Source organism: Coturnix japonica, chromosome 1 (genome assembly GCF_001577835.2).
Source record: "Coturnix japonica isolate 7356 chromosome 1, Coturnix japonica 2.1, whole genome shotgun sequence".
Taxonomy (NCBI): Eukaryota; Metazoa; Chordata; class Aves; order Galliformes; family Phasianidae; genus Coturnix; species Coturnix japonica.
In genome coordinates, this window is record NC_029516.1 from 169270010 (window position 1) to 169288888 (window position 18879).

Consider the following 18879-nt stretch of genomic DNA (forward strand, 5'->3'; position numbering starts at 1 on the left):
ATTTAGAATTCCTACATGCCTTCAAACTGCTCACTGAAAGACAATCAGAGAGGACTTATCTTTGGAACAGCTTTTTTGAGTTAAAAGGAAGAATGATCACTGCTACAGTGGACTGAATGATGGCAAAGATCTGGCTCAGGAGACTGTGAATCATATCTGATGGCTGATGGCTCTCATTTAAAACATTTGTGTACTTAGGCCTTACAGCTCAAACAACTACAAAACAAATAATTAAAGGCACAGAGAAGCAAGAAGTTACTCTGAGGGACTGGTGCAAGGTTTGTGTAAGAAATGCTGTTCCTATGTCTTCCAACCACGCACCTCATACTGCCAGTCTTCACAGACAGGATATCAGATCAGATGGACTTTGGATTTGACCCAGTTTGGCAGTTCCTGTGTTCCTGTAACCTTCCAAACGTGGCCTGTGAGTCACAAAGTCAATCATCACAGAATGCCTTGAATTGAGTGAGCCAGAAATAAAGAAGTGAAATACAGAGACTGTCATCTTAATGACTTCTAACATTTGACTCCACTCATCTAGAGCTCTGTGCCTAATCTTGCTGAAAGAAAAGTTTGTTCTTTTTCTAATTATTTAATGATAGCTATTGACAATGCTGTACATCTTTTTATTTTTTTCCCCCAATCACTAAAGCTGCTTTTCTGAACAGTCAAATAACCGCGGAATTACCTTTACACAGATGCAAATCACCTACCGCTTGATTCAGGGCATTAGACAACAAGTGATAAAAATAACACATGCATGAATTTAAAGTCAGCATAAATTTCTGCTGGAAAAACTTAGAAGAAAAGCAATTAACTCTCAGCCGTAAACTTAGACATTTTACCTGTGCTAGCAAATCTTCACCCTCTTATATTAATCTGTGTCCAATTTAAATATTACAGTATGTTTCTTTACCTCAGCAATTTTTTCACTTTCCTCTTACCTCAGCAGGGATGGCATAGACTTGTAATGGCAAGGAAAATTCCAGTTGATAGTCTTGTTCCTAACCTTATGACTGCCTAAGAAGATGTATTATCTCACATATAAACTCAACACAATTATCAGGCCAAAAAGCTATGAGATTCATATATTTAAACAGCCCATCAAGAGCAGAAATTACCACCAGTGTTTTCTTCGACTCAAGAAATTGGCACCAATATTCTTGAACGTTCATCTGGATCAAATTCAACCCCCAAAACCATTATTTATCACATTTGATTATCATAGAATCATAGAATGATTTGGACTGGAAGGGACATTTAAGATCAATTTGAGATCTATTCTGTTATGCTTATATATTTCATATATTTAGGTTTTGTTTTTCTCAATAAAATGCAAAATAGTTCTTTTTATTGTTTTTTTTGTTTTTTTTGTTTTTAATATATTTTTTTAATATGGAAAACAAATTTGACCTGACAGTATTTTCCACAGTTTTTAGTCCTGTTCCATCAATTAACAAAAGCCCCACAGATTCTTTAAGGCATTCCAGTTGCCTGCTATAGTGCTATAACAGTGCTATAGTGGCATAAAAGAAAAACTGAGGACTCAAATGTTTTCCCTTACTTTCGTCAATAGATCCAACAGGCATTATTTGACCAAGTCCCAACAGGCACTATTATTAAATTGTTACGTGTCTTTGCTAAGTGAATCAAGATATCCTGGAGCAACGAGACACTGTACAGTTAAATTCTCCTGGCTGTGCATTGTATTAACTAAATTCCATTTGGTGACTTCAGCACATGAGTGAATTGGGTGCTGAAGACAGCAGTATTTCTACTGTCCCTTGCAGCAATGCTGAGTAAGGTGCATTTTGCTGCAGGGGAACAATCAGACCAGCCCAATAATATGGACTCAAGTCAAAATAGATATGCAGAGTCCACTGCCTGGCACCAGGTGCCATGAAATGAAAGACAGGACTGTGGAGGGGGTGAAAATGTTTGAAACATGCAGTGAGACCAATGAGCCCCCACTTCCCTTTCCCATGAAGAGAAGAAGCCTTCTCAAAGATATGGGTTGCAGTGGTAGGAATGGTGCTGAGATCTGACTATCCCACGTCTCCCACTGCTATGTACATTTCTGAGACTGTGCAATGAAAGACAATGCAGTGAAGGTTGTAAGAAAGAGAGCATCAGAGAAACAGAGAGAAGAGTAACTTAATCCTCCTCCCAGCATTGGGCAGTTCCACACAACATTCTGGGTAGTGGCTTCAGACCTACTGAACTTTGTGTAAGACCAACAAACTTTGTGTAAGAGGTATCTCTGCCAAGGAATTTCCTAATAATTTTTGTCAGCTTTTTTTGACTTCACATAAAGATCTGCTTATAGGTCTTATGTATTGAATGAGGAATTCTTGAAACACGGCTTCACAGGACTTTTCAATTCTTGTCATTAATTTCCATTTTATCACAGAGGAGACATTCTTGAATGTTTGTAGAAGAGTAACAGCTAAAGTAAAATATTGCAGTGGCAATGTTTTTTTAAAGATTTTATGTCAATTAGTAATGGAGATAGAAAATTTGTGACATGACTGATTTTCAAAGCTTATTTTAAGATACAAACATTAAATTTTGTTAGCTTTGAAACTGTGCTGTCTGCATATGGCAATGTTGTTGTTAAATTTTAGATTCTGGCATCTGATAAAGATAAAATGGATAAAGACTTGCAACTCTGTCTCACTGTGCACTGTAATGGCTGCTGCGTGTTTTCAGAAAGTGCATCCAGCTAAGGCTCACAGAAATGGGATCCCTAGAGTCTGACTTGGGACATGTACACTGTAGGTGCCTATGGCAAAGGCTCACTGCAGACAGTGCACAATTCATGTCTATAAAAGTAATGGTAGGCTGCTGCTCTGTACAACAAAAAAAGAGTGAGTTCTCCATTTTGGGATTTTTTAGGTGGAGAAATACCAACTTAGCAGACAAAAAAAAAAATAATCTAATTTTTACAATGTTTACATAATTGTTCCAACATCATATGTAAGCAGTATTGCTGTAGAGTGCTGTATTCCAGGCTTTCTAGACGAACAGGTAAAATTGTTTGATGGGTAAAAGCCAAGCTAGAATATTACAACCCTTCTATGCATCTGCTCCTTCATGCAATTTCCAGAAGCTTATAAACAAATGCCTAATGGAAGCATATTTTTGCTAGAAATTATTACTCTAAGTAAATTATTTCTAATGCCAGTAGGTGTCCAATAATTGTTTGGCACTGAGACAATAAAACATTTTGTTTTTGGAAAACTGCAATGTGTTTGATAGAGTATTATTGAAGACTCATTTTGTTTATACAGCCAGGGTCACGCTGTGTACTATTCTGCATGCTAGATGTTATTAGGAATGCTAAAAAGCTGTTGGGAGTCAGACCAGCTCACTGTGAAAATACTCTTTTTTTAAATATATATTTTTTAATAAGGGACTAAACTAAAGTTTCACTTTGTCTTCAAGCTGGGGACTAAATTTATATATATCTTTTAATTACATTTTATATCTGTATGTTAAAAATATAACACAGCTGAAGCAATATAGTAGTCCTTAGCAAAAAGAACATACCAGGGCTCAGGTCAGATTTTCTCCTGCATTTAATGGGAAAGCTCTTTATCTCCAGCAGTTTAGAAATATGATGTAATGGAAGCAAAAGAGAAAGCAAAACCAGTTGATGCTGCCAGTGGAAGTGGCACTATGGAATGGAAAACTTAAACTAAAATTTAATTACACAGCAAAGTTGGACATCTCATTTCAAATAACCAAAATTAGTCAGAATTGACAGAATAAGCCTTACAAGAAAGATGTAACACAAAGCCTTCTGCTAGGAAATGCTGTTCTAAATGATAACAAAGGCTAGTTGAAAAATTTGGACCAAACTAAGGTGTAAACTGAAGCCACAGGGCATAGCAAAGTGCAGAATCCTGGATTTCTGTGATCTCCTCTGTGATAACATCAGCAGGATGTGTATCTGCAGGACAACGATGTCCAATTCCCACAGACCCTGTTGCTTGCCTTGCTTATGCTGTAGATTATTCTGTGCTCATTCCACCTTGCATTGCTGACTTGGGGTCTAGGCTTGATTTTGAATGCAACTTGTCACCATATTCTTTCTGAGAACAGCAGGACTGCGGAGCAACCTGAGTTGTTGCCAGCAGATTTGATGTTCGTGCCCTGGGACTGTGCTGGTTGCAGACTTTTGTTGTATCCAGGATTGTGTCCTCTGTTTGCTGTCCCGGGTGCCTGAGATCTGACTGCAACTCACCCTGCCCTCTTTAGTACAACACTTTAAAAAATAGTAGTAAGTATAGAAATAGAACAGCAGTGTTGGAGATGCATTATTCACTGACTGCCCTTCAAAAACTACAGTAGTGGCATGCTAGAAAAGACAGAAAAGTGTTGGACTGTGCAGGCTAGCACACAAATGGATTACTGCTAGGCACATTGCTCTCAGGCATACATACCTCCAATTGCAGTAGATCACAGCTCCATTTTCCTAAGCAATGGTTGGAATATCAGTTGGAGACCAATTTTTATCTGAACTGAGCATCTATTCCTGTAAGAGTGCCCAAATGTCTTTGAAGAGCACCCCACAGGCAGCCATTCCCAATGAAAAGAAACAAAAGGAGTCAGGCTGGATTGGTAAGGAGGGATAAATTGGGCTGAGACTGGGAATAAAGATTATTTAATTGTGCATCAGTGCCCACGCCACCTTCAGTAACCCTCCTTCAAATCATCCTTGAGAGTAGGTGTATACTTCATTTGTGTTCAACTTCTCCTTTTCTTGTTAAATCTCTTAACCTGTGATCCCACACCTTTCAGTGTTTGTCATGTCCATCATCTCTTACTCATTATCTGCTGCTATTTTCTGACTATCAAATTTAGAGGAGGAAAAAAAAAAAAAGTGGAGACTCCCCCCCCCCCTTCTTTTTCATGCACATTCAGATGTACAAATGCACACCAGTGTGCACAGAAATGCTTTTGTCAGTTCAGCATTTCTCCTATCACTAACTCAGCTGCTGACAGAGGGTTATTCAGAAACTCAAATGAGTAGCAACTGGGCAGGTATTTATAAGGAAAATATACATATGTGTGAGTGCATACAATTTTTGGACTTCTTGGAGGAACTTAGTGGCCAGTATCTAAAAAAGGGGTGTAAGAAAGAATGAAACAGACTCTTTAGCAGAGTTTGCTGAGACAAGAGAAGGGAAAGTGGTTTCCAACTAAAAGGGATGAGATTTAGACTGTATACAAGGGAAAAGTTTTTTTACAATAAGAGTGTTGAGGCACTGGAACAGGTTGTCCAGAGAAGGGGTGGATGCCTCATCCCTGGAGACATTCGAGGTCAGGCTGGACGGGGTATGAGCAAGTTGATCAAGCTGTAGGTGTCCCTGTTCATTGCAGGGGAGTTTGACTAGATTAATTTTAGAGGTCCCTTCCAACTCAAGAGTTTCTATGATTCTAACTACTCTTTCTCAGTCAGATGTAGAGCTGTTGGGGTGGGTCCAGAAGATGGCCATGAAGATGATCAGAGAACTAGTGTACCTCCCCTATGAAGGCAAGCTGGGGGGTTGGACTTGTTTAGCTTGGAGAAGAGAAGGCTCCAGAGGGACTTAATTGAAGTCTTCCAGTACTTGAAGTAGCTTCTGACATTTGGAAGAAAGGTTCACTGTGTGTGCAGAGGGTTTTACTTACACCACAGTACTGAATTTGTTATCTCAGCTGAGTTTAGATTCTCTCTTTCAGGCCTTAATACACTGTTACTGAAATGACAACAAAGCCAGAGGGTGGCTTTACATTACAGGCAGGGTTGTGGGATCTGTAAACAGAATCTTCTCATAAGAAACATTATTAAATATGATCAAGGTTCTGTCTGTCACAATAAATATATTCAGTGGTGTCTGAAAGAGCAGGGTGAGTGTAATATAGGTGTCTGACTGGAATATGAAAAGCACTACAGATAACAAGCTAACTGAATGGGAAAAACTAATGGATATGGATGGTACAATGTTGTGGTTCAGAGCCCAGACCTACTGGGAAAACACTGGATGGATGGAGAAGGGCCCTTTGTGGGCAGGCACTTCTTCCCTGCTGGAACATCCTGCTGAGCTATTTTGCTAGGTGGACACCTGCCTAGAAAACCTGCATGAAATTTATTCAGTTGGGACCTGAAATTGGGTATTCATCCATAAGAAAATATTCTGGAGTCACTGTCCACGTAAGGGGTAAAATGAAATGGCACATGGTATAAAAACAGATCCCTGTGTTTTACTTAAGTTTTACTGAAATGTTTTGCTTCAAGATAGTTCAATACTTCTCTGGAACAAGAAACATATATGATCATTAGAAAAAAGGCGATAAGTTGATACAGGTCTTTCCAAGAGCTACAATTTCTGCTATATTTTCAAGAGACAATTGAGAGAGAGTACATCATCTGACAGTGACAAAAGCAAGAGAGACGCTATTTCTGTTGCCTGGATGACTGACTGAGAAAACAGACTATTGGCTTGCAACCTTTTGCTCTGTAATATTTCCGTAATTGGTCAGCATATGAGTCAGTAAAAATGTGAACAGCTGTTGTGTGTTTTAGGATTAATGAAACAAAACTTGAAGCTTGCAGTGGGCAGTCACTATGAGTTCAGTATGCTGCTTTGGTAAATATGTAATGCTGCTTACAGTTAATAACATGGGCTGATCCTGGTGAAAGGTGATCATCTGAAGATGTATGTCACTGGGTGACATGGGTTAGTGGGCATGGTGGTGATGGGTTGATAGTTGGATTACACAGTCTTAGTGGCTGTTTCCAACCTTTGTGATTTTATGATTCTATGCCTGGGTGATGATCTTGAGCTCAACATAGCATAAATAATACTTTTTAGCAAGGTTTGTGCTCACATAACTCTACTAGCTTTCTTCAACATAAACATTTTATATAAACCTTTCAGCTGCCCAGTTTTCTGTTAGTTCTCCAAAGATTGGTGGGCCCAAGAGTGAAAGAGCAAATATTAAGGAAATCTAAATGTTTTAACTTCATCTGTCTTTTTCAAGTCTGAATTACTAAGGTAACCAGCATCCTGAAAATGATGCCCTTTGCTTCAGTAGCACAGAACAGCCTTAGGGAACCAAAGGGATGGATGGGTTGCTTTGATACCCATATTAATTAACAATTAGAACAGCTCATAGAGAGTATTATTATGATTAAATACATGAATTTAGAGACTGAACTTTGTCAACTCAACTGAAGCACAATCTGTGCTTGATGAAAAGAAGCTGAGAAGGAGTTTATAATGATACTGTTTCTTTTTCCAAAACACAAAGGTTTTAGCTTCTCTGTCTGGTTGGATGTCTTTAAAAGTGTGAATAAGATCTGGAATTCTTATGATTTTTTGTTTTGTCATAAGCTGTACAAACATTTCATTTGCGGCTTAGTTTATGAATTACATCTCTGTAATGGGACAAATAAGCTTTTTTTGCTCAAGGTGAAAGGACTAGAAAATAAAAATTATGAAGAGCAGCTGAGGGACTTTTTTTTTGTCTGGAGGAGGCTGAGGGGGGACTCCAATTGCTCTCTACAACTACCTGAAAGGAGGCTGCAGTGAAGTGATTGTCAGCCTCTTTTCTCAGGTGATAAGTGGTTGGAAGTGGCACTTAAGGAGGTTTAGACTGAACATCTGGAAGAATTTCTTCATAGTGTGGTCAGGCATTGTGCTGGGCTACCCAAGACAGTGATGGAGGCCTTATCCATGGAGATGTTTAAGAGATGAGTGGACATGGCACTAAGGGACATAGTTTAGTGATGGGACTTGGTAGGTCAGGTTGATGGTTGGACATGGTGATCCTGAAGATCTTTATCTTTAGGATAAATTAAGATAGCATGAGATCTCTCTCAATTGGCCATGTGGCCAGGGACATATAAGCTCAAAGGTGCAACAGACAATTCCGTAAGCCTATTCCTATCTAAATTTTAGTTTGATTTCCAAACAGAAGAGTTCTGTTGGGATTACTGCAGCCCTGTTTATCTGAGCTGAATTTCTTCCAGATAGATAATAAAAAGCAAAACATGCACGGTTAGGCAGATATCTCCACTTTTTTTTTTTTTTTTTTAACACTAAAAGAAGTGAGGGACGAAGTCGAATTGCAGATCACTAAAATATACTTACATGTAAATGTACTCAAATGCCACATTTCACATCATGAAGTTTAAGTGTGAACAACTTTTCCTTTTATGCTCTTTCAAATACACCTTTACATTATCTCTTTCCAAAAAGGTCCTAAATTTTCTTTTTTCTTTTTTCTTAATGGACAAAAGCAGATTTTCAGCAAACACTAATGACAGAAAATGTGTTGCCAAATGGATACAACATCTCAGACTGTAATTATGCTATTTCCTCCATAGTGAAACAAACATTGACATGAGTAGCTGGAAGATAAATGTTATGCTGATGACAAAAATGGAAAAACAATTTGGGGAATCAAGAGGTAATTAAATTCTTGACAGACTCACTTGAAAAAGGACCATTAGTTATATGAATGAATTATTCCCCTGAGGCTTTGATTACATACAGGAAATAGGCATTTAACAAGTGATTTCACTGGCAATATAGAGCATATTATCTCCCCAAATAAATGGCAAAGTTAATTTACTGGCTTGCAGAGAGTGGCCATTTCAAATTTTAAAAATGTAGAACTGATTCCTTAAGAAACACAGAGAGATTAAGATTTCACAATGCTGTTTATTGAGCATTTTATACCAAGCTGAACTCTGATTCCACATAATAAATGAAACTAGAAAACTTGTTTCAATCAGTGCAACTATTCTGCTTTTGCAGTGAACTCAATAATTGTTTGGTATGGCAGTAAGGGGAGTATTTGTAGCTCTGAATTATTATTTTGCTGGCATGCAGAAGCTTGGTACCCTCTGCAATAGGAACCGTGTTGCAACAAGAGGAACTTCTTACGCTGTTAATCTGTTATAGGTTGAAGTAAAAAACAAAACAAAACACAGGATAGTCTAGGGCAAAGGAAGTATTTTCATTTCCATTAGAAAGGAAAAATGAAGTAAGAAAATGTTAAGAATGAGAATTTTATGTGGGCAGGGGACCTCAAGAACTGCAGGTCTGAAAGGGATCTGTTGAATCACTCCTTTGCCCTTTTGCTAGCCCCTACCTATGACTTTGTCATCTCATCCTGCAGTTTTGGCACTTCCATGTGTTTTCTAAAGCCAAATGGGACTTTCTTTGCTGGTGGCTTCAGCCAAATTCTTGTTTTCCTCACCGAAACTCTCACTTGTAAATCCATGCACATTAACTGGACTGTTTTCAAAAGCAAATCCCTGCAAAACTGATGCCAAATATTCACTACAGCTGCAAATGTGTAGGTATTTCTCATGTTCAGACTCTTGCCAGACACACAGCAGTGTGTAAAGTGTTGGGCATCAGAGCCATGAGCACCACAGATGGTTGTACACAGTAAACTAATGCTGCAGAATGACAGCAGCAGAAATACTGCTCTGGCTGCATAGCGCTGGTGGAAGGGAACTTGAAGATTTGGTTCTGGCTGGCCCATTGTGAAACACACCCGTGTTCAATGTCTGTCACAACTGTCAAAGCAGTTAGTCCCCGGACCTAAAATTTGCATCCAGAACTTTAATATTCAACCTTTCATTTGAGATGTAACACCTTTCCAAATCAGGGAGTTTACATTTCTTTCTCTGTTCCATTAAACAGATAACAATGTGCACTGTTTTTTAAAGTATTTTCTTCTCTAGCATCATTTAACTAAAACTGCATCTTCCAATTAGGAGGCATTGTCAGTCAGTATTATTCTGAAAAGAATAATGATTTAGAAGATCATCGTATTATACCCCTGTATGCTCAACATTCCTTAAGCTGCTGAAATTTCACCTACTTGTAAACATACAAAATGATTAAAAAGTGAAACTTCAAAAAGTTTCATTATTTACATACCCCTTTTGCATCAATGACACCAGGCTTTGCATTGAACTTCACTGTCTTCAAACGGGCGCGTTCCTTCCTTTCCACTCTGTGGAAAACAAAAATAAAGAGCCACATGTTGGTTGGAGCAGTATTTCTGTGATCACCTGTGGTACATGAAGTGAACATTAAAAGCAAATTTTAACAAATAGTAAGAGATGTCAGGTAACCTCCTTAGCCAGTAACAGAATCAGAGAATCATTAAGGTTGGTAAAGACTACAGAGATCATCTAGTCTAACAACCAGACCACCAGCACCATGCTCTCTTGGCACCATGCCCCTCATGAGCAGCACTTTGCTGGTAAACACAGGTCTGGCCCCAAAGAGCCTTGGTTTTCTTGCATCAGCTGAACAGTGCTTCCTCCCAACAACCATGAAAACTAAAGAGACAAAGTTTCACCTGATGAGTTAAAAAGTAAGACTTGAAGTTGTTGGACAGAGTAATCTTAGAACCTCTCTCTCCTTTTACCCCATTTTCCATCTGCTTCCAATGCCACCTATTACTGCCTTCACCACAGCTAAAAAGTAATCCAGTAATAAGGGTGATTAATTTTTAGTGATATTAATGAATTGATTAGCTGGCTGAGATGGTCAGATAAACACTGCAGCTGGTCTGACCAGAGCAGACTGGAAGAGGATGCTCCCCTCCTTATGTTTCAGAGCAAACTTCGTCTTGATTCTCAAAAAACACCAGCAAAAAACAGAATCCACCACACCCAGGAAGATAGTTTGACCACAGCTTTGCAAAGCCCTTTTTATGTATTTAAAACTTTTCACTGTTTAAACACAAAGTTCTTCAAACCTGTCTTTACCAATGTCACAGGTTTTTTAAAGGTCTTGCCCTTAGCTCGCTCTGCAGAGTGAATGCTGGTTCACTGAAGTAATTTTGAACGTGCTGTGCCTGGAACCTTTCTGTTGCTGATTTTTGAAATGAATTCTAAATTTGTCTTCTGAAAGGTGGAGGTATGCTATTTCTTACCATATTCAAGCGCAGAAAAGCTTGCTTCAGGTATTGCTTATTTAAAACTACAGTTTTTTCCCAAATGAGCTTATCTGAGGAGAGATACAAATGCTCCAGGGCAGAATAACTATTTTCAGCCACCCTAAAATGCTGTGAAAGAGGTGGGTGGTCTTTTTTTTAAACTATTATCTCCATGGAAGCAGCATGGAAATATATATATATATTTCTGATTTATTTCAGCCAAGTGGGTGGATTCTGAAGACAAATATGTGCAGGTACTCAGAACCAAATAGTGTAGCCGTGTAAGAAAAGAACACAACTGATGTCTTTCAGTTTCTTTGGTCTATTTCCAGTTTGGTACCAGGAACTGACCACTCATTAATAGAAGGATACATTGGATGAGTGTATCTTCAACATCAATTTAATGCAAATGAATCTATTGTCGAGAACTGAGAGAGTTGCACAAGATGAACCAAACTGCAGAAATAGACAGCAAGGACGACATTTGTTTTGAGAGCTCTCTCATGGCCTGAGCTGAGAAATGAGAGCAGACAGCCCATAAGTGCATACCTCATGGGACTAAAGAGCCCAAACTGCATTGTGGTATCACACAACTTCCCTCAACCTGCTCCATTCTGGTAATTCTGTTTTTAAAGGAAGCTGAAATGCTCCAAAGAAAAGCCTCAACAATTATTTGATCCCAGTAGCCACTGCTTCAGTAAATACATTTTGGGAAAGAAGTTGCTACTTTGTATTTGCAGAACCTTCCCAGTGAGAAAATGATGAGTTCTCTTTAGGAGAGAATTATCTTAAGAGAGAAAATATTCACTGGCAATGAGCTAGAGCCTGGCAAATTCAGATTAAGAAAAACACAATGTTTACTTTTTAATGGCTAAGAAATTTAGCCATTAAAATAGCACAAAAGAGGTGTATCTGGCATCCACATCTTTGAATCTTGACTGGAAAAACACAAGTTCCAGACACCATTGTAGTGGAAAAAAGACACACAAGGTAGGCTTATAAAGGAGATCAGTATTCTTTTTGTGTCCCTAAATATAATGGATCAATATCATGAGTTTCCATTATTTGGTGAATGGGCATGATTTTAAAAAATGTTTGTAAACATTAAAATCTATCAGCACAGGGAGATATGTGCACTTAAAGTTTTACCTGTAGGAGAATGATACAGCAGATTTTGAAAGTTCATCCCAACTACAAGATTTACGTAGGGTGTATATTTAATCTTTTAACACAATCTGCTTGAATAAAAGCACCAGTAACTCTAAAAATGATCTGAGAAAGGGTGAGCTCTCTCCTAAATGCAATCAAACTCCATGAAAGCCACGAGCAGAGAGAGAAATCTACTGCAAAGGAAATCTACTGAAAGGAAAAGCTATTCTTATTGTTACCTTGACTAGTGCAGTAATTACTATAAAGATAATACTACCTTTGCAAAATTATCTACAGGATCTATTGGCCAACTCACCTATAATTGAAACAGTAACACTATTTGTCTAGGATTATGAATTTCCTAGGAAATCTAAGTCCAGTCCTGCAAAGCTAGCTTGTAACAGCTCAATGTAATATTTTTATTAGACAATAAATATCATCTGAAGAGAAAAATGAGGTTTATTACACCCTCCAAATTGGACCAAATGTATCTCTTTTTGTAACTTTCACAGTGTTCCACAAATAGTATTCAAATACATTCTCTTAAACCTCTTAGTTTTTAAGTCTGGATAGTAAGATTACTTAGTTTTTGGTATATATATGTTTTTTAATACAAACTCTATTCTTTTGATAGAAAAATAATTAGCACAACGTTTCCTTCTGTCTGAGTGTGCTTATATGTTTCCTACTGAAACACAGTGAATGGTGGTTGCTATAGCTACAGTTCAAATTTAGAATAAATGCATTTCTCTGTATGTGTGTAATATTCACATGGAAACAGCTCAAATGCAGCTTTTAAATTAAATCTGTGTTATTAAAACCACATGAACAGCTTTAAACTCAAACTAGCAGATGAAGTCCCCTGATAACATAAGGAAGAAATGAAGACTCGAAGCTGTATAATTGCCTAAATAGGATGGATGCTTTCTGAGAAAATAACTACCTCAAATGAACACAGTATTCAATTTATTAATCTGTGTCAACATTTAAACTCATCCCAATCCCTTCTAACTTCCTAAGACATCTGCTTTTAACTTCATTTCTCTTTCACTGCATAAAGAAAGTTGAAAATTAACCTTGCTGAGTGGACCTTATTTATGGAATTCTTCATAACTGAATTAGCAGTGATGGTGTGAATGGCTGAACTCTACATGCAGAGAAGACAAGATGAGGAATGACAGAAAAATTCTACATTGCTTTGAGTAGTCCATAAAAAACATCACTAAGTGCCATTAATCCTCCAGGCAAATGTATCAACAGTGTTCATACATGCTTATAATGCCTACTGAATACTACAAGCATTTCATAATCCACACTTTTGTTGTAGAAAGAAAGAACATAGATTTGTCCTTCATTATGATTTTTTCAACACTTTCTACAAGTCTTTTCATCTATTATTTAGTTGAACCAAAAACTTCCAAGCTGAAATTTTATGCATCTCAGAGTAAACACAATATTGCTGCTGCCCGAAGTGTCATTGAAATGGGTTAATTGTTGGAGAAAGGCTCAGATAAAACAGATGGTTGTGCCCAGGATTCTCCTAAAGCACTTTTGCTCAGGTGCTTTACTGCCTTCATAGAATCACAGAGTCATAGGAACTTAGAATGACTTGTTGGTTTGGAAGGGGCCGTAAAGCTCATCCAGTTCCAACCACCTTCCATGAGCGGGGTAGGCCCCCAGCAGCTCAAGCTGCCCAGGACCCCATCCAACCTGGCCAACATATCCACAGATGGGACTCCACAGCCTCTCTGGGCAGCCTGTGCCAGGGCCTCACTATAGGAATAAGTTCATTTATTGGGTAAAGGACATGAAGTATGACAGGAGGTTGCTCTGGTATCAGGAGTACACTTCTCTGCTTTCTAAAGAAATTGTCTCATCCACATGTCTGAAAAGATTTGTTTCATTGTGTTCTCAATTTTGTTCTCTAAAGATTTTGTCTTTGTTGAGAGACTGCAGTGTTGATTGCATTGAACTGAATTTGTTTCTTTAATTTCTCCTTACAGCTACTGGGTCTTTTTTTTTTTTTTTTTTTTTTTTTTCAGAGAGCCAAGAAGTGACTGAAAAAATTTGGGAATCATGAAAAAAAATTAAATATCAGTTTTTTTAATGTATCTTTTTGTATTTGTATTCATTTGATAAAGCTCTTAGAAATACTTCTTAGAAAATATTTAAAAGAAATACTATTTTGAGCACTTTTAGCATGTATCTTCAGTTTTGCAATTGCTACATTTTAACAAAAAAAATAATCATGACCTTCCTTATTACCAAGACAAAGTGGTGTTAGGCGCAAAGAGTTTTTCACAGCAGCTAACATTGTGAATGCCTATAATAAGAAAAAGAGTGTATGTTCTTCATACTCCTCCATTCCTCTGGCTGCTAGAAAAATCACCACCCCTTAGGCAACACTTTGAACAATCATCAGAGGAAACCACTTTTAAAGGAAGAAATGTTTCATTTAGAATTGTATCCATTTATTATTTATTATTGCTGCACGAAATAGGATTATAAACCGATTGTGCAAAAGATTAACTGAAGGGGAACAGTTCCCATCTGCCAAATTATGCAAAGACTCAACTGCAACCAAGGATTGCCTAATATACACATTAATCTCATGCCCCTTTCTAATTATAAATCTGCTCAGTACAGTTATGCCTAAGAGTTAGAGGAAAACATAGGTACAATTTCCAAAACTACTTCACGGGTCAAGTCTCATTTGCAAAAATTCTGAGGGTCACTGAGGCTGAACGAGCTTTCAAGAGTGTTCAAAGACATCCAGCATTCAAATAATAGAAGTGTAGCACCATAGAATCATAAAATCATAGGTGTTGGAAGTGACCTTTGGAGATCATCGAGCCCAACCCCATGCTAAAACAAGTTCCCTGCAGTAGGTTGAGCATGAGAGCATTTAGGTGTCCTCCTTCACAGGAGGAGACTCCACAGCCTCTCTGGGAAGCCTGTCCTGTGTTCTGTCACTCTCACAATGACTTCCTATGTTTCTGCTTGTGCCCATTACCCCTTGTCCTGTTGCTGAACATCACTGAAAAGAGCCTAGCCCCATCCATTTGACTCCCACACTTTAGATAATTATAAACATTCAGGGGATCACCTCTCAACCTTCTCCAAATGCGACTTTGGAACTGAAAACCTCTGAGCCCCAAGGGGAGACAACCTCATCAAGCACAAATAATGTGGATTTCATGTCCCACTTTCCACCTGCTCTCCAAGTGTAGTTCCCTGAAGAACACTACAGTGTAGAGAAAAATGGTCTAAGGTGAACTGAGATTTGGGACAGCACGAGTACATTTTTTGTAGTCACTTTCTACAGTGATGCTCATTCATAACAAGTTTCCCCCTGGACCTTAGCAGGGGAGAAAAACTTACCAGCTGTCTCAGGTTACCTCATCACTACTTGCGCATCTGCAGGGAGAGTTTGCTCTCAAGAGGAGGTAAATTCTTGAGGAGTAAAAATTGTAAAGAATAGCATCACTGTCTGTTGTATCTACCCTCACTTTTGGGGCATCTGCACTCAGAGAAGGATGTATATTTCTGCTTTATCTGCCTGGGCCATTGTGTGATGGACAGAGTAACTGCCTCATAGGGATGAACTCATTTCCACCTGGGTTCCCAGCTTTGCCATCTGTCTTGGTAGTAAATATTTCGCAGCATTTTTTTTTCAAAAATGATCAAGATTCATTCTCCCTTTTCCAAGTATGGCCAAAGGAGTGGAGAAGATTTCAGTGTTTCCTCACTAGCAAATTCAAAACTTTAGTTCTTTTAGTTTCATTTTTCTTCTGAAGAATGAGAACATATTATTATAATGAAACATCTAAAGGCATTGTAATATCTCACCATTATTCTGTTTCTTGAAAATGGGTTATTGGGATTCTTCAAAATGAGACTTTCAGCTCTTTGTTGTGCACTGAAAACAAGAAGTTGCATACAGCTCATCCAGACATGAACCGTGAAACCCCACTGTTGGTGGTTAATGGATCGCTAGGAATTTTGTCGGTGCCTTTGTAAAAGCACCAATCAGTCTTCTCAGTTGAGATGTAAAATATCAAGTGAGACATGCTTTAATCTTTCATAACTGATTAATCACTGATGTAGAGCAGGGATGCAAATAAGAAACTGGTGTCTGGAATAAAAATGGTTATAGTAACCTAATTTGCATGGATTTGGCACTGATGCATTCTGCAGAACTAAAACAATTTTCAAATCCAGCATGAGAACTGTAGAGAGTTATCACATAGAAGAATGCAACAAAAAATGGATTCTTGAAAGAACTTGCTATATTTTACATCTTTGCTAATGTGCTTCTTCACGTCTTGATTCCAGGATATCCACTTAAAGTTTGTTGTGTCTGCAACAAACATACATTTGTTCTATTCCATCATGTGAAACATAACAGACAATGCAGGTCACTATTTGTAGTCCAAATATGCTGAATCAGTGAACAGTTTTCCATTGCTTCTTTTCTTTGTACTGTTTAGCTTTGCTTTCAGTTTCAGTGTACAAATAAGCTCTAATTCTCTAGATTATATTTGAGTATTCCTGAAGTGGTATTTTTTTTGCAACAGAACATGTATTTTTCACTAGGAGAAAGCATGCTCTTGTAGATCTCCACCTTCACTTAGGAAAGCCACTTGCAGCTGAGCACTTGGTCAATATTTTATGAAAATGGTAGACCTACTTCTCATAAAATTGTTGAACAACCTTATTCTGTTTAAAAGCTAGGGGCTGTTTTCCTTTTTTCCCATTGTTGTTAGAAGACAGCAAGAGAATTATAAGTACACATACATACCAATTTTACTCCATATATATATATATATACTCCATATATATATATATATACTCAATATATATATATATACTCCATATATATATATATATATATGGAGTAAAATTGGTGTGTATGTATATATATATCCATTAGGTTAGTAAGTGTAGTCAGGAACTTATTTTAGACAAAGCTTACAAGATCATGCCATGTAAAAAAGTTTTATCATCTAAGGATTAAAGTCTTAAGGGATATTTAGAAAGGTGGACAGTTTGTAGGAGACCATTAAAAATAAAATTCACTTGAGTGGATAAACATGCCCTTCTGCCAAGCTGAGCAGAATAACAAATCTGAACTGGCTTTTTGCCCACGGGGACTTCTGTGCTGAGGAAAGCTCTTGTTCCTTGTCCTTAAAAATGCTTGCAAAACATTGTTTTTTAATGTTTTTTCCTCCCATTTTTTTTCTCAAAGGAAAGTGTGGTTACATGTGTTTATTGCAAGAATGCTGTCCATTTGATAACACAGCTGCATGGTGCTGTCGTGCACATTTATTTGGTATATAACAGAGATACGAGTTACATAACTTTTTTCAGCTACCTGAAAATAGAAAGCTTGGAGTGATGTACAAATGGTTTTGTTCTGTAGACAACAGAAGGATTATGTGAATGATTTAGTGTTATGGGACCAAATCCTTGGTGCCTACAGAGTAAGTAAATGTAGAAGTAGGAAGAATTTAGGCTGGGCTATGCTATGCTTTTTGTTGATTGACCTTTCTGATGTAAGAACTTCCATTGGGAGGAAGTCTTAGAAATAGACTGCTCTGCCCGCTACTGCCTGCTATGGGAACTTGAGCACATTTACTTAACCTGAAAAGGGAAACAAAAATTATTGTGATATACATGTAGAAATTAAATCTAATTCTAAACTGATACATCTAAATGTAATAAAAATCCAATGTAAATCTGATTCTACTGGCCATTCTAATATAAAAATGTAATTTTTTATGATTGGCAAGTAATTAGTTAAATGTAGTACTCAAATAGGAGCATAGGCTGCTGAGACAGTGGTATGAGACTTGAAGGCATGCCACAGCACCTGGGAGATCTTCTTTGGCACAAGAACTGTTTCCTGCTATCACCATAGGCATTACTTGGATAAGTCTTTGTAGTGGATGTGGAATCAGGATTAATTTGGCCTGTTAAGTTCATTTATTAATACAGTATTACAACAACTAGTTGGTTAGTGTTAAAACACAGCTTAAGTGGTTTATAGCTTCTTCTGCTGGAGTCCTATTGTTGCCAACATCAGTATGACCCAGAATCATAACACTTTCATAGCACTGTATTTGGTTTCTACCTCAGTTCCATGGTGCAGAACAGCAAATACACACAAATGTCCATAATAAATGGACAAAATGTTGTCTCCAGATGAAGAAAGGGTTGCAGCAATACTATAGCACTGAAGGATATTTAGATCCCTCATTGGAATCACCACCTGAACGATCTCTGAGATTTAGTCCTTGCACAGATCAACAGAGAAACACAAGGCTATTGTTGTTTCTGCATACTGTCTCTTTCAGAAACACTCCTTTAGCTGCCATGCTGCTTTCCAAAACTCCCTCTGAAAGTTTGACTTTATAATTTAACAGTCAACAAGGCATCAAGTCCACACATTGACAGCAGCACTGAAATCTAAAGGCAAATATCTTTCAAACCCTATTGAATCACTAAGAGACAAAGGCTGGTAATACACACAACATCCTGGCAAGAATAGTGAGTGGCAGCTCCCCTGCAATTATAAATTATGATTTCTCCTGCTGTATCACATACATCATAGAGAAGAAAAAGAGTCTGGAGTCTTAATTTATTATGCAAAATTTCTCTTATCAGCTCATGCTGCAATGTCATTGTTTGAAGGTTTCTCTTTGAAACAGTGTTAAAATTAAAGCTAAGAGCAAATGCTTGGAAAGCAATTACCACTACACAGTGCCTTAAATA

At 37.8% G+C, this 18879-nt stretch overlaps 1 protein-coding gene across 28 annotated transcripts in view; it reads right to left on the reverse strand.

Moving 5' to 3' along the window:
- Positions 1 to 18879, reverse strand: part of DLG2 (discs large MAGUK scaffold protein 2) — a 964547-nt gene that overhangs the window by 31042 nt on the left and 914626 nt on the right. For all 28 annotated transcript variants that reach the window (XM_032442247.1, XM_032442245.1, XM_032442250.1 and 25 more), the window contains one exon: positions 9948 to 10023. In XM_032442247.1, coding sequence (XP_032298138.1) covers positions 9948 to 10023 — 76 coding nt within the window. The remainder of the gene's footprint in view (positions 1 to 9947; positions 10024 to 18879) is intronic.